The following is a 17,222-nucleotide window of genomic DNA, read 5'->3' on the forward strand; positions in this document are numbered from 1 at the left end:
GCAGAGCAGCGGTCTCTGGTAGGTGCATGGAATGCAAGGTGGTGGTTAAGATATGCAGGTCTCGCGTCGTGCAGGGCTTTGAAGGCGCCTGTATGGAGCTTGCTGGTGATTCTTTTGTCGACTGGGAGCCAGTGGAGGTATCTAAGGTGGCAGGTGATGTGGCTGCGGCAGGGGATGTTGAGGATGACTCTGGCTGGACTCAAGCACCGAAGAGGTCCACAAAAGCCACATGTATGGCACCTCTCCTGGCTCTGACATATTTCCTCGAAATTAAAAATAGGTTGAGTGAAAGTTCGACGGAGCCTAGGCCAGGCCAGAACCCATATTGAGCTTCTAAAAAGAAGCAGGAGTTAGCCTCAGCCCAATCTTCCAATTTGCCCAAAATTACACACACTAAGATTTTGACAGAAAAATCTAATAGAGAGATCGGAGCCTCCCGGCCTGTTACCGTCCTACCACCTTTCTTGAAAATCGGCACTATGGTTGATTCCCTGCAGGAATCAATAGGGCCCTCCTTTACCACAGCTCAAAGTATGTTAGTTATTGAAGGAGCCCAAAAAGCAGGATTGTGCCTGAACAAGTCAAAAGGAATCCAGTCCGGCCCGGTGCCTTCCCAGCTGCTGCGCTCAAGATGGTTTTGACATCTGCTACATCAAAAAACTCACTGAGCCACTATTCGTCAACTATGGGGAATTCTACACAACCTATAAGGAGAGGTTGGTTTAATACTGAACTGCAGGAATCAAATATTTGGGAAAGTGGACAACCCGGTGATGATCTGGGATAGGACTCTATGCCGGAGACTTGGCAATTCGAAAATATGGGTGGTTTGTAATCGTTCAAAATTTTTTTGTATATTAAATGGGCTGCATCTTACAGATCTTTCCAGGCTTTATGTCCAACTATCTGCTTTTTGATGTTAACAACCCATTTATATTCCCTCCTTGCTGCCTTGCTAGCATCTAGGTTACGCGGTTCATGTTGGTTGCCCTTTTAAGGGCTTTGAGAACTGTAGTAAAGTCAGATTTACACCATGAATAGGATGGACAGTCTTTTGAATTGTTATTCCTAATTAAGATATGGGAAACTATTCCACAGATCGTTATGAAGCTATCACGGATTTTAATAGGGTCAGCATTAGGAGTAAACAAATAATGGCCTCGTAAGAGTCTATAATCAAATCTTTAAAAAAAATGTATTAGGGTCAATCCGTTCCAATTTCATACAGACCCCCTTGTTAACAGAATAATGTAAAGGGGGCCTAATATCCCTCTAAGGTCTGAGTTGCAAAGAGATAGAAAAACATATAATGATCATGTTATGACTGCTGAAAGGTAAAGGGTGCACCTCCTAGCTCACAAATGTATAAGCCAGGCCAGACGAGAATAGGATAAAATCTATCACACTACCTTTGCCTTCATCAACAAACATGTGGGTGTTAACAGGACCCGTGCTTGTATATCTGATGAGAATTACAAATGTGGGCGATTACTATCCAGTTCAAAGATTCCCCATATGTTGGATGTGTAAAGTTGCTGGTATTTTCACCAGCCAGTAAAACCACAGGTATTGTTACCATTATGGATGCATTTAACAATATTAACATAATCTGCTCATATAAACGACAAAGGATTTCTTTCGGTATACGTTAATTCCACTACAATGTTTTCCGACTCTTCAGTAATACCAAATAGTTGTACCGTGAAAAAATTATAATACAAATATTTTCAAATTACATTAATTTAACTAGACTGTAACAACTTTAGGATCTGATAGCAAAGTTTGGAGACCAGGACGTTGACCATCAAATTCCTGATGGCAATGGAAACAAGCATTTGCAAAGCAATAGGTCTCGAAGTTACGCAAGTTTAAGCTATTGGCATTGTAAATAACAATGCCTTTTATTTATGTTTTTAAAAAGAAAACAAAAATAAAAGGCATTGGTATTTGCAATGTCAATAGCTCAAACTCGCGCTAATGCGAGACCTATTGCATTGTAAACGCTTGTTTTAATGTTTTCTACTTGCTTTTCCCTAATTTTTCACTGCTTTCTCCTTTTTTCCCCGTTTTGAGTGCCTTCTCCCTGCTTTTCCCCTAATTTTTCACTGCTTTCTCCTAACTTCCCCGTTTTTTTGAGTGCTTTTTCCTTGCTTTGATCTCGTTCTCACTGCTTTCTCCTTCCTGTCCCCCTGTATTTTTGAGTGCCTTCTCCTTGCTTTTCTTTCGTTTTCACTGTTTTCTTCTTGCTTTCCCCCTAGTTTTTAGTGCCTTCTCCTTGCTTTTCCCCTCGCTTTCATTGCTTTCTCCTTGTTTTTTCCCACATCCCCTTCCTGCCCCCCGCCTAGCCCTGCCCACCGCTTCCCAGCACCCCTCTCTTTTCCCTGGACCTATGTAATGGAGGCTACAGATAGCTAAAAGCGGTCTGAAAGGTGAGACCTAATAAGAGAGGCAGCAAAAGAAAAAAAATATGGCAGCTCCAACCGGCCTATAATCGCATTGTGTTCAAAAAGAGCACAGACGCAAGCACGCTTGTGTAACTGCTGCTGCAATCAACCAGTGTCCGCCTAATCATCTATCTTGAAGCTCCAAATACCAAATTCAAAGAAGGAAAAAAAAAAACTCACTGTGGACAACAGACAGCCTTCAAATATACATCCAGCAGTTTTTATATGAAATATAGTTAATCATGTCCGTAACATCAACAGCACTTTCTGGCCCTTAAGTATTCATTATATAGCCACAAATATCAGCCCTCTGGGCACCTAAGCACACAAGCCATACCGCCAAACGCTATTTGGCTGGAAATCATAACAAGTGACCTTTAATAACACTTGCATTTGCTTACAATCCTGCAAAATCACATAAGCGATTTCTATGAGCAAAACAAGTGCCTTAGGACAAGCACTGGACAGCCATGGGCTCCAGGGCAATTAAAGTACTTGTCATTGGCACAAACACACATACGCAGCAAAGCACACGTCAAAGATCCCATGATAAGCAAAAGATTAATAAATAAAATCTTCACTATCCAGCGTTCATGATTCCAGACAACGAGAATTCCAATTCTGTAAAGGTCACCCAGACTTCGACAGCGCCACACAAAGTGCTTTATAAAATGCTGCTGACAAACATATAGACCTTCTAGGACAGGGAACAGTGTTTTCTCAGGAAAGAACAGGCCAATGATATTCCAAATATATAAAGGAAATTCTAAACAATACTTCTGTGCTCAGTGTATGAACGATAAGTATTCCTCACACCCGTATTCTTGTTGCTGCTCTTGGTCTTGCTGTCCGTATACTAACATGAACCACTGGTCACTTCTCAGCGATGGTCCGTCCCCACCACACCTTGAGTTGACCCACCTCCTGCAGCCCGTCTGACCATTTTATTTATTGATTTATTTATGCAATTTATATAGCGCAAACAAATGCCCAAGGGCGTCTCGGCGCTGTGGATAGAGCAGGATATGAGCAGAGGAGGGAGATTTATTGGTTAAAAAGCCAAGTTTTAACTTTTTTTCTGAAGATGGTCAATGTAGGGGATGATCTGATGTCAGGGTCGAGGGAGTTCCAAAGTTTGGCAGTTGATACTGTGAAACTGCGATCACCCCAGGTGACAGTTCTGGTTCTGGGAACCGTCATGGTCAGGGTATTCATCGATCGAAGTGATCGTTTGGGAAGGTGAAATGAAAGGGGTTTTAGGAGAAAATGTGGGCCTTGTTTTTGTGTGGCTTTGAAGGCGATGCAGAGGGCTTTGAACTTTATTCGGTTCTTGACAGCTAACCAGTGAAAGCCTTTGATGATGTGGGCAATGGGTTGAAACTTGGGAGTACCAGATAACATCCTGGCAGCGGCATTTTGTACGGACTGTAGCTTTTTGATGACTTTAAGTTGGGCATTAAGCAGAAGTCCGTTACAGTAGTCCAATGAGGACATTACAAAAGCGGTAACCAGGGTCTTGCCTGAGTTGGGGGGAAGATACGGAAGAATCTTTTTTATGGCTTTTAATTTGAAAAAAGAGGATGACACGATGGAGTTTACATGTGCGGAGAAGGTGAGTTTGTCATCGATGAGGACACCTAAGTTTTTAACCTTGGTGACTGGGAGGGGGGAGGGCCTAGGTCCATGGGCCACCAGGCATTTGGCCAGGTAGGGACAAGCCTGCCAAAAGTAATGACCTCCGTTTTATTGGAGTTAAGTTTGAGGCAATTTGTAGACATCCAGTTACTGATGGCAGACATGCCCTGATGAAAATTGGCGGCGATTTTGTCTCCATTGTCTTTGATGGTGAGTACTAATTGGGTGTCGTCTGCATAGGATGTTAGGCTCATCCCACAGTCCATAATGACTTTTGCCAAGTCAGCAGCCCTCACCAAATCCCAGGGGTTCGTCACAACCGCCCCACCCCTGACATCAACCCCAGACCCTGCACGACAATGGACAGGTGTCTGGCTTTCCCTGACTCCGGTGTGAGCTACTATAAATCGCACAGACACTACTCAATCTAGAGCCCAGCTCTCAAGGAATGCTGTTAAACATTGAGAGACGACCTCAACCCACGGCAGTCAATGTGGTTTCACATGGTTCCGTACAAACCAGGGCTGTTGCGGCGGTGGCTCTGTCGGGCTGCGCCCTTCGATGGCCTGGGGCTAATCTGCTGCGGGTAGCGGGCTTCCTCTGACACTCCCAGTGCTGCTTCATACTGCAAGCGGAGCCAGCGCGGGTCACTCTGTGACACCAGCAGCCCCAACCACCTCCGGTTACACAACACCGAGAGCCCGATATAGAAACAGAAGAAAGACTGTTACTCACCAGCAAGTAAAGTGAGGGAAGAGAACATGGCAGGCACCATTTTACATTTCCAGTAACGGTGTATTCAATGTGTAGAACTACGGGACACCGTGCTGTTTATGCGTTCTATCAAATGTATATTAAATAAACAGTTTTCAACAGGAATAGGGAAAATATATTGTTTCTATGCATTACTCACATCAGCGAAACAGCCTGTTGTATGGCTCGAATCAATTTACCGAAACTATGAGTCCAATTTAAACGACCCAAAGACTTACCCAGTGTGGGGTTTTCACGTAAAACCACTCGGGAGACCTAGGCGGATGATGCTTTGTTGCAACTGAGAATAAGGGGCCCGGAAACGCCGCTATTTCTATGCCCATTGCAAAAGAGAGCCTAGGACACCTTTTAATTTTATAAAGGGTGTTTTTCTATTTTAAAGAAACAATTATGTCAAAAACACATATCAACCTTCTTTGGGATAAGCATTGAAGAACCATTGATATTTAACAAATAGGCAGCCCACACATTGCTAAAATAACAAGCGTTCGCCAGGCAGCCGCTGTTTATTTTTGCTTCGCGCTTTCCCTTTAAAGTGAAAGCGAGATGCAAAAATAAACACGTGGCGCCATATCTCCTTTTTTGTTTGGGTGACTAGTGTTTCTGTTAAGACTGGCTGGCCTATATCGATTTGTGACAGGCTTGATATTGGCTTTGTTAGTGGTAGTAATTGTGGCCAGTGTCGCTGATCCTGGAGGGTTTTTACAAGTAGCTCTGCACCAGTTGGCGTCAGTGGCTTTAATAGGAGGTGAACGATTCAAGAAAAATAATGGTAAGGCACACATTTTAGATTGTTGAGTTGATAATTGGTCCAAGCATAACAACAAGAAACGAACATGGTTAGGCTCTTTAAAATTGAGAGCCACACATGCCCCCCCTCTTCGAGGTTTTGATCGATGTGCCCCGTCGAACTCATCCTACGGGCTATTAGGATCTTATCCACTAAATCAAATTGGCAACCTGCATTTTTCTAACATGCAGCTTTATTAATAAGGCTGTGGATTTCCTCTTTGGCTTCTTCCTCTTATGGTGGCACCCCTTCCAAAATAATCACATGCAGGTGTATTCGAGGGGCAAATGTAAACGAACAGGTTGGCCCCTTAGTGCTGAAAGAAAAGCCTGCTGAGTAAGGGTGCGAATACGGGGATTCCTGGGGGGTGGGAATGGAGGTGGGACAACTAGACTCCCCGCACATGAACCAATGGGGCATTAAGACTATTTTGAGTGCCTTGGCCAGAGACTGGATTTTATCAGACAATAATTTAATCTGACCCAGCATGTCTTGCCAACAGGATTTCAACATGGCCTCCACGCTTGCAACAAGAGGTTGGTAATTTGTTTGGGATGCAGCGCAGATAATATCCATGGTGATAAAGTTATTTTTGGGGCCAAGAGATGAAGAAGCCCCTTCTCAGTCTGTGTGAAAAAGGTCTGATGATGCATGAGCTTTTTGAGGAGCCCTATTTGCATTCCCTTTGCCCTACTTCCTTTCAGAGAGTGGTGGTTTATTGACCTTCACGGTAGCGGGCTAAGTGACCTCGGAGTAATGGCACTTTTGTCATCTTGCACTACACATGTAGTTCCAATACTTTGGGGTTGGATGGCAATGCATCCTTTTAGATGATGACGTCAGGGATCAAGTTAGGATCTGCAACTGATACCCCAGGATGAACCTCGGGTAGTGGGGGTGTATCAATAATTAGCTTCTGTATTGCCTCGATGCGATCTTTCACCAGGTTATGTTTAGTAGAAATTGCATCCTTTACCGTTGTGAGCTAAGATGTGATAGAGGGGTGGCAGGTAAACATTTATCCCCTCTCTTGTTCCCAAAAAGGCTTTTCTTCACCATCGATCGTGGTAGTCAAGTGTGGGTAGAAATTAACTGTGTTGCAATATCTGCCCCACCCAAAATGGAGATTGGAACGTGGGGAAATGCATGCACCAACCTTGCTGGGTGAAAGCGACCCTTCAGAAGAGATCAGTCGATGAGCGCACAGCAATTGTCAAAAACAAAGAGCCATCGCACGGCCCGGCCTATTCCGGACATGCGCAGATGGGCCTGGCCTTGCCTTGGGCGCATCCCACGCTGTGGGGTAATGTTGTCACCGGGCCCTCCTCCTATCAGGACCAGGTGTGAGGAAAAGCTGGGAGAGCCGAGATGTGAGCTGGGGGACTAAGTCAAACCCCAGCACTAACCTGGATCACGTTTATGCGTCCAGTTGATGTTTAACATTGCCTGTATACATGATTGGTGAATTGTAGAATAGCCTTAAAGTTAAAGAGCATGGAATATTGTGCTCTTAACTTTCTTCCTCCCAAGTTTCCTTTACCAAGCTCCCCAATTAAATCTAGACTTAATGTCAACATTTTCTCCGCTGTACAGAACAAGAGAATGTCCAACCTGCTTCAAAACACATTAAGTTAAATGATATGTCACTTTCCACCCTAGCTGGTTTGATACCTTGAAATCGCATCTCCATTTTAAGTAATTATGTTTCTAAAAACATATAAGTGACAAGAAACTGGCTTCCCATTTTATTTGTGCCATAGCATATCGCAATAGATCCGAACTTGGGTAGGGCTTGCAATTCTCCACATTCAGAACAAGGCAATTTAGCCTTATTAGCATTCCAAATCAGTCAACATGGTTATTGTGTAATAAGAGATGAGCAAATCCAGAAAGTCGAGTGTTACCAGTGCAAGCACTCCATCGGATTCTTCTGCCCTATATAATACTAGGCGAGGTGTGAACACTTAGCTAATCGGAGGAGCTCGCCCATTTTTTTTTTTCAAAATCTTTTTTATTGAGGAATCGAAAGAAGGCGAAAGAAACAAAAGAATACACAGAATAATGCATGGCGGATACATATGATGCATACATGAGGCAATTTTAAACAGCAATGAACAAAGGTAAGCTAATCAAATAATATGTTGTTGAGGAATAGAAACCATATTATGACGAAAGCCTAGCTCCCATCTTCAAGAACCATGTTACTGAGAAAGCACTTGAACTATTGCCCTATCCAAGTGCCTGGAAACTTTGCAGGGTATTAAAGCACAAGGACCGATACAGCGGAGTTTGTAGCTCAACAACTGTGACACGCGAACATTAATTTGAAGCAGGATATATAAAAAAAACTAGCACAGCGCAGATTTGTACTGCAATTGGAGCCTAGGCTTACTAACCGAGGAATAAGAAAGCTGGTGACGTACAAAACATACCATTCCTGCAACTAACATGTTTTTTAAGTGTGTGCAATCTTGATTCGTAGACAAGCACACACAAAAAACACTCGTTTTGAAGTAAATCCGGATCAGAATACTCTCGAATTGGCAATATGTATGCAGAAATGTAGTTTTTGTGACAGGCAAGTGAAAAGAAACTCCCACAATTACCAAAGGTTTTGGTACCGATGAACCGAGAAGAAAAAGACTGGCCAGAATATTTTACCGTTCCTTCATAACTTTCACCACTGTAATTAAATGTGTGCCCTTTTAAGCGGTTGCTTTATAAGAGGTACAACAGATTCCTCTTTGGCGGTAATACCAAATGTGCACCTCTACGTACAAGCTCTACTATATCAACTTTATGCATGGTCCGTGAAACTCTGGGAACAGGCTAGCTCTTTACATACACGTGTGATGTGATGTGTTCTGTCATTATGGGCCCTCTCTCATTATCAGCCCCCAAAAAGAGGGAGGGCAAGTCGTAATTCGCGTACACAAGAAAAGGAAAACAAGTGTAAATATCCGAATGGAGAAAAAGACTGAGGACATACAGCTACCATTCATGTGTTGTGTACTGGTAGTACATTGGTAGAGAAACATGGAAGGAACCGGATTTATTTAATCGAATGTTATTGAGAGATATAGGTGCAGTATCAGCCTCTGACCGGTCAATCTTTTCCCATGGTTTATACTAAAAAATAGAACGCTAAAGAATCACATGAATAAACAGACAGATTTACTCCAAAGGCCATGGAATCACACAAAAATTAATCTCAATAAAAATCTGCATAGTCATGCACTCGATTTGTCTCTACTGTAACTAATGAAAACAGATACTATGCATCAATCATTACGTGGTTGTTCTATTGAAAGACAAATGCAATTCACTGTAGAGCACTCGTGTAAATCGGAGCTCTAACTGCGTTTGCCTGTGCGATTCTTCCTCGTGTGTACTCAAGCAACACTCATAATACCCGTCTATGGCTCTAGTATCACTGAATAAAGATTTCTCGCCCGCTCCAGACCGCCTCCCGCCAATACAAAGGCGCCCTGATTGAATTTTCCGCTTCGACAGCTGTAGGTGGGAAGTCAGAACCAATGGGTCCTTATTTATTCGTGGCGACATCCACTACCGGAAGTGCATGCTCGTTACTCCCAATCCAAATGCCCAGATGAGGCAACAGACCGATTCCAAAGTTTTGCGGGGTGGAGACTAACTCCGATACAGCTTTGTTTAGAACATCAGCAGCAGCATATTAGTCATTTCCTTCTCTGGGACATGGGTTTCATTGCATCAGAGGGGGCGAGCTTAGACCGTTATGTGTTCAGCGAGTCCACGTTACCTGCTCTTATAGACTGAGCTCGGGCTGGATAACTACCATTCAGGCAATGTGTTGGGCAAATAATACTAAATATAAAGCATCTGTAATATTTTTAAAGCACACGATCTGGCCCGGACGCTGACGTGTTTGAAGTATATTATGGTTTTATAATCACCTGCTGCTGCGTCCCTTGCCTCCAGCAATTTTCAGAAAACAATAACAATGTCATGATAAATCTGATGATTAATGTTCTTCACAGAGAGAGAAAGGAAGTTTGTCTAGAGTCAGTATTGACTCATGTGAATGTAGCACAGAGGGTTAATATGCCGGCTGCAAAGAACGTGTACCATTCAGATAACAATGTGTATTTAATGTAAATAGGGCAGTGAGTAGCTCCTTATGTCTGAAAGATCCTCCGTTACTTGCAGTTTATAAATTATAATCCTAATATAGCACAGTGAGCGATTAACTGTCATCAAATAGCAGCATGCAAACTGCAAGATATTGATTTGAGCGTTATGATTTTTTCAAGTCTGTTTTTTATCCTAACGTTGGAAATAGGGTTCATTTGGATATAAATCAATTCTGATTATTAAAGAAAAATTATTGAAGAGACCCCCAACCATGGTGTTACGTTTTAAATTCTTACTTTGTGCTTTTCCAGACTAAGCACTCAAACTATCCTGCGCTGCCTACCAGTATGGATGACATGTGACTCCTACACCTTGTGATCCTCTTTCTTCTGTAACATTTCCTTTACACTGATTTGCACACCTATGATTGATTGTCTCTGTGTAGTGTGGGGGATGTAAAATACTCTGACACCCTACACTAGTAAGAATGCAAGAATGAGTGCCCTCGTCTCTATTCGGAGAAGCTGTGGCTGTGACCATAGGGTCATACACACATTACTGAACATCGTGCAGTTACCATATAATTAATATACACATATATATATATATATATATATATATATATGATCAAGTGCTCGTGGAAGCGCGAAACGCGTCATGGCGACTGAAAACACCGAAGAATAAAAAGCACTTGCACTTATTTTTGGGTCCGTGTTTGCAGCTTGGATTTCTATCTTCGCTAAGATCGGATTGTCTTGGAATATATATATATATATATATATATACACATATATACATACACTTGTGTGAGTAACACACCGTTTTGATATGAACGTTTGTAGCAGTTATGTGCATTACTTGTGTGCCATGTCAGGGAAGAGATCAAAGATCTAAAACTCAAGTCAAGTCAAAATATATGTTTATTATGACCATAGTCTTTAAACAATGCAGTGAACATAACGCAGAATGGAGTATGTACCATAAATTCATACACTTATTTTAAAATTTGTCCATTAAAAGATTCTACACACCATTTATCAAAAATACAAAATTCAGTAAAATTTACACTTATGTTAAGATCTAAAACTACTGGAGAATGGGCTGATAGGCAGTGTAGTCTGGGGGCTTTTTGGTGACTTTATGCTTTGAAGCGGGGGTTGGTCGTTGACTTGAGGGAGTTCAATATAGGGGGTTGTTCGACATCAAAACAGTTGAATGTGGCGAGTTGGACATGGCGGGGAAGTTTCAGTAACACGAGTATGGAGCAGTTAGATATAAAAGTGATAGCTTACACACTGCAGGGGAGCTGGATAAATACCAGAGAAGACTAGCCAGATAAACTGAAAGTGGTGCTGGACAGAAGCAGCGGTTGCCAAATAAACTTAAAGGGGTGTTTGACAGATGCAAGAGTATGATCTATTATATGCTGCAGATTAATGCTAAGGTTTGTTAGTTATATATTGGTGGGACTGGTTTGGCTTCGGGCAGTTGATGAAAGGGTAGTCGTCAGACTTCTAAGGCTTGTCTTGGTGAGACTTATAGGTTGGTCCTGTCCAGATGTAGTAAGCAGCTGTTTAGAAGAGATTCGTGGTGGAGTGGTCAGTCGGATTAGGGGGTGGTGAGTCAATGTTGCAGTTTAATATAGATGTGGGATATTTACATTTTGGGTGGGGATTGACTGTTAAGGATTGGTTTAAATCTGGGTGGCAGTGTAGGCTGCAAGTTTAGAGGCGATTTGATGTGGAGTACAATGTTGGGTTAAAGGAGGGCTGTCATTGTGCTCGTGGGCGGGTGTGGCTGTCAGCTTGGAGAGTTGGCGTTCTGGTGTCAGCCCTGGTAGGTTGAACAGGGCTACGCTCGCATCTATCACTCACCCAGGTCAGCAGACTTTCGCACAGCTCCACCCGATCCACGGTCTCTGTGTGAAGCATGCTGTGCTCTGTTCGGAAGTTACTAGGGGTTGTAAGGGTGCGGGGCTTCCTGAGTTACTGGTATCGGCTCTCGGGTACGGTGTTCTCCGGCTGCGGCTCGCGTTGTCTTTCGGCCCCGGCAGCTGCCACCCCGCACGCACTGCGCAGAATCACATTCCAGCGTTCCCGATACTACGTGCGCGTCCTTGATCACGGCCAGCTCAGCTCCAGACATGCGTGCGCGCCCCCAAGAGCTCTCAGAGCCCAGAAACAGCGGTATGCTCATTCGCTCAGAGTACTGGAGGTGGAGGCTCCCGCTTAGACATTACAATGTTTTTCGGAGACAAACGCGCTAGCTCGGCGCATGCGTGAAATGGACCGAGTCCTGGGGACTTAAGAGTTCTGTCGGAGCCTAGACTAGAGCTTTTAAGAGAGGGTCAAACTGAACTCCTGTGCTCGCTCGTTGTTCTTCATCCAAAACAGACGCATTTGTTTCGCACCGACATTAAAAGCTGCCAGGTGTCCCGCGTGATGCCTTCCGCCAAGCTTGGATTTTTGTTTTCGCAAAACACTGCGCTGTGGTTCTTATAGTTTTATTTTTTAACATTTGTGGCTTCAACATTAAATGGGTTTAATGTGCTAACAATGTAGCTTTAGCACAATAACACAAGACCTCGAGAGGGATCAAACAAGAGTGGTCAGAGCAAGCTAAAGCTGTTAAGTAGTCCCTCTGCAGTTCCAAGCAACCACTGTGCTGAAGATTGAAGGATACCCTTCAGCAGCTAATAGCAATAGGTGAGAGATAAATACCATGCTGGGAAGAGCAAAGATGCGATTGACTCAACCCAGTGACTGAAAGACTGGTCAGAGAAGTCACTGGCCGGGAAGGCGCACACTGAACGAATTGGGGCCGGCAAAGAAAGCATACCTAGGGCTGGAACCACCAGGAGCGGGAGGCGAAGTGGGTGAAATTGCACATAGGCGATTGGCACGCATGCTTCAAAATGCCCAAGATGGATATGTCGGACGGGAGTTAAAGGTTAGGGCACCGGACCCTCAGCACAATTGGCCTCTCGACTTTGAGAGTGTGAACTGCACCACCTTTGAGCTGGCCTCGCCACGTGGCTGACCTTCCTGAACGTTGCAGGGTACTGCAAGATATCACTGGCTGACTGCCATCGTGCGACCGACATCACCACGGTAGCACCATCAGCAGTGGCCATGCGTAGGGGCAGCGACTGGATCATCTCCACTACTCCCCCGACACACTTCCACGGCTTTAAGTGCGCTCCCAGCCCCTTGGCGAAGAAATGCGTTGCGGTAAGCGACTCAATTGCAGCTCCGAATTTCAAACTGAACCCTGAAGGGAAAGCGAGAGGGCAGGGTGAGCAGGATCGTCCAAGTCTACCTACCAACGCGTCTGCATCGCATCTCAGAGAGGAAAAACAAAGCAGAATTTGGAGAGACTGCGGCGAGGTGCTGACAGAGCGAACAACATAGCAAGAGGAAACCGAGGCTGTAGGAAAGTCCATGCTTTTATGGTTTACCGCCACTTTTTTTCCTGGTGTCAGTGTGTTTTAGCTCCAGGTTTCTGGGTTCTACAAATTAAGGCCCCAGTTTCCGTGCTCTCTCTCCCAAAAAGGCTTGGTAAGTACTTTTTGTACCCCTGCAATTGGCTACTAGCATACCCTTATAAGTCCTTAGTATATGGTACTGAGGTACCCGGGGCATATGTACACCAGGGGTGTACCATGGGCTGCAGCATGTAGTGTGCCATCCATGGGAGTCCACTTCAACCCTGACTACAGGCCTTCCATTGCAGCCTGTGTGAGTTAGTGCTTGCACCTCTCACAACAGATATACCTCGGCATCATACTCGACTCTTCACTCACCATAAACCGACCGATCAACGCCGTCACCTCCAGCTGCTTCAACACACTCCGCATCCTCCGCAAGAGTTTCAAATGGATCCACCAGGAATCAAGGAAGACAGTCACCCACGCACTCATCACCAGCAGACTGGACTATGGAAACGCACTCTACACTGACATCAACAAGTCCCTCCTCCCCAAACTTCAGACAATACAGAACTCCGCTGCCAGACTCATCCTAGACATCCCCCGCCACGAACACATCAGCCAACACCTACAAAGACTCCACTGGCTCCCCATAGGGAAAAGAGTGACCGTAAAAATCCTCACCGACACCTACAAATGACTACAAAACAACGGACCAAAATACCTCAATGACAGAATCAACTTCCACGTACCCAAAAGAAACCTCCACTCCACCAACCTCGCACTGGCCGAAACCGCGGGCATCTACAGAGCCAGAGCAGGCGGGAGATCCTTCTCACACATTTCAGCCAAGTCTCGGAACAAGCTACCGGCAGACATCCGACGTGCCCCCTCCCTGACCACCTTCAGGAAGACCCTGAAGACCTGGCTCTTTGGCTAAGCGGATCTGCTCTCCCCCACCCCCTTCCCCCCCCCCTCCCCACAGCACCTTGAGACCCTCACGGGAGAATAGCGCGCTTACAATCCCCTGACTTATTGATTGACGTTTCCTTATAACTGAGCTCACTACACTTAAAACCTATAAGTCACCCCTATTTAAGGCCCTCCAGTCCAGAGAGCAGGGTGCTTGATTATAAGTGTGAGGGTGACCCTGAATGAGCAGGATAATTGCATATTTTAGTTCTCCACGTCGGTTTCGGATACGAAGATTTGTTGGTGCTCCCGCCCGACACCAACCACCTAGACACCGACATCCCACGTGGGGCAGCTTGTGCATTGCTCCTGGTCTTCCTCAGCATCACCTGGTCCCAACAGCTGTACCAACAAGGTCCTTGTTCACTCTCCTGAGCTCCCTATCAAGGGTGGACATTGTACGTCCTTGCCTCCTGGTCACCTCCGAGTAGCATAGACTCTGTCTCCTCTGCTTGCAGGTTCTTTTCTTCAAAAATCCACCCTTGGATTCCACCTGACATCTTCCCGAACTTCTCCAGAGGCTTTTCTCCAAAGTCTTCCATTGGCTTCTACGACATGTTCCGACATCACTTCACCCTTATGCACCTGGCTTGCCTGGTTCAGATAACCTGGTTCCTGGGGCATCCACAGGTGGGGTGGCTCTCCAATCTTCCGTCCTCCAAAGGATTTCATCTCGGTCCTCTGAGAACGGTACTTTTTATTTAAAACTACAACCGCAACTTCTCCCTGGACTTCAGTTGGGCATGCAGCTGTGTTTCCACTCTGCACACAGCCTCCATGGGCCTAGGTACTTACCATGGGTGGTTTCTTGTTCTACCAGATCCTCTGAGTCTCCTGGTCCAAGTCCTATTCTCCCTTGCAGTTTGCAATCCACTTTCTTAGTATATGGTTTGCCCCCACCCCTGGAAACCAGTGTATATTTGTGCTACTTACCTGATTTGTTTGAAGTATTTTTATGTGTACTATTGATATCTTCAGTTAGGAGACCAATGTGTTGGTGATTGTGGTGTGTAATACATAGACTTATTTTCATAAACACTGTGGTTCTTTTTAATCTAATCTACACTGTTGATTAAATGTGGTAAAACAAGCTGCTGTACACTTTTTCAAGATAAGCCTGAAGGCCGCTCTCCACACTAACCAGCTTTCTATGGTTATCAAAGAAATCTAAAAACACCATAAGGGTTTCCTGGATTAGTGCAAGGTTCATCACTCCTTTGAGTGGGCACCATATACTAAGCCAGCCTCCTATGGAGGCGATAGAATGGTAAGGGTGAGGCGGAAGCCTGCCCGCTTCAGCGATGAGCCAGCAGGAAAGGGAGGGCGCGCGTACCTTTGAGCGAACAAGAGAATGCAGGCCCGAGCTGGATGAAGATCTCCCGGCCCTGCTGGAGATAGTCCTTGTCCTAATGGCCAGCTAGGGAAAGGAGCGGATCAGTGAGAAAGTAATGACTTGACTGATTGAAGTGCCAGCTAAGAAGCGTAGGCTGACAATGGATGTCCAGCCTGAGGGTTGTTTCAAAAACACACTCTAAGCCCCAAAACCCTTTCAGAAGGGCCTTGCAGCCAAAACAGCAGCTTCTTTCAGGAAGGGTGATGCTGGGGCTACAAAGAGGATCCCAAACCAGGAGATGGCTCATGGCCAGAAAGGGGCCAGGGCTACCATGACAAAGGAGCAACAAGCTAGATGCAAAGGGCGTGATGCACCTCCAGCCCTCCAGAGGAGGGCGATTACTTTAGGGACAGTAAAGACAGCAGCAATGACCACCTGGAGGGGCCTGTAGTCACCACGGCGGCATACAGGGGAACAGATGTGGAGGGAGAGGACAATCCGGCAACAAGTTGTGGTGAGTGGCAAGTGCAAAGGGCAGGGGCTGGAGCACGAACAAGTGTGCAAGCGCAGCAACAGGCCCCTGGGGTGAATACAGGGGGCATTGCAAATTTTGGCATCTAAGTGGGTGTCACAAATTCCACAACATAAGACCAGTAGGGACAGTTGGGCAGCCCACTTCCTCTCCAAGCCAGCCATATGGGCACAATGGGTGGGGTTCCATACCAAGGAGGGCTGGGTACATAGGGGGTAGTTAGTCTTAGGACGATAAACACAGGCCCCCATCACCCTTTATGCTTTGGTGGCCATGGCCGGGACCAGGGAACCCGTTTTCCCCGGGTTACCCTCCAATGAGTAAACCTCTAACAGGGCCAAGGGTCCGGAGGGTGTGACCCCGCGGCAGCCATCACCTAGTCCAGGCAACATGAACTCCGGGAAGTGGCAAGCGGAGCCCCGGCCAAGACAGTTAGTGATACAGGATCCCTAGCAAGCAGGCCACAGGGGTCCGGAGTAGCAAAGGACAGTGAAGGGAGCGACCCAAAAAGCCTCCAACACCATGGCAACAGCTGTGGAAGCCGAACCAACTAAGACTTGGAATTAAGGGGTCACCCAAGAGGAGGGAGGTTCAGACACCCACAAGATCTCTCCCCACCAACGTTCAGAGTTATACCCGATTACTGAATAGTTATCCCAGAGTTAAAGAAAGGCAACTGCTAGCAGATGGTTTCACAGCAGGCTTCCCTGTACCTACCACAGCCCCTAGGCCCATCGCTTTAGCCAGAACTTGAAGTCAATCAGGGAGAACCCAGCTGTGGCAAGACTAAAAGTAGCAAAGGAACTCCAACTCGGGAGAGTAGCAGGCCCTTTTGTGGACCCTCTCTTCAACAACTTCATGTTTTCCCCACTGGTTGGTGTGTCCAAGGAGGAGGAAGGGAAATACCGCCTCATCCATCATTTGTCATATCCACCGGGAGGCTCTATAAACGATTGGCTAGACCAGGACAGCTGCTCCGTGTCCTGCGGAATGTGCAGACCTCGTCTCGCATTTTGGTGAAATGGCGGAAGAGCTCGGGGTCCCCTTAGTGGGTGAGAAAACAGAGGGCCCATTCACTCAATTGTCATTTCTGGGGATTGAGCTAGATACAGTGGGAATGGTATGCAGGTTGCCCTAGGCCTAAGTGGCTGAGCTACAGCAGTTAACAGGACAACTAATCACAAAAAAGAAAGTAACGCTGG

The 17,222-nt window shown here is 45.6% G+C and overlaps 1 protein-coding gene across 3 annotated transcripts in view; it reads right to left on the bottom strand.

The window, feature by feature from the left end:
• The window catches only part of HOOK3 (hook microtubule tethering protein 3), a 1,014,571-nt gene extending 1,002,605 nt beyond the window's left edge, over window positions 1–11,966 (bottom strand). The window contains exon 1 of one of the 3 annotated variants that reach the window (XM_078676339.1): window positions 11,631–11,966. In XM_078676339.1, coding sequence (XP_078532465.1) covers window positions 11,631–11,687 — 57 coding nt within the window. In that variant the 5' untranslated portion in view covers window positions 11,688–11,966. The remainder of the gene's footprint in view (window positions 1–11,630) is intronic. The other 2 variants (XM_078676338.1, XM_078676340.1) reach the window with 2 other exon arrangements.
• Window positions 11,967–17,222: the final 5,256 nt, after the last annotated feature.

The sequence above is a fragment of the Lissotriton helveticus genome, chromosome 2_1 (assembly GCF_964261635.1).
Source record: "Lissotriton helveticus chromosome 2_1, aLisHel1.1, whole genome shotgun sequence".
In the NCBI taxonomy this organism is placed as follows: Eukaryota; Metazoa; Chordata; class Amphibia; order Caudata; family Salamandridae; genus Lissotriton; species Lissotriton helveticus.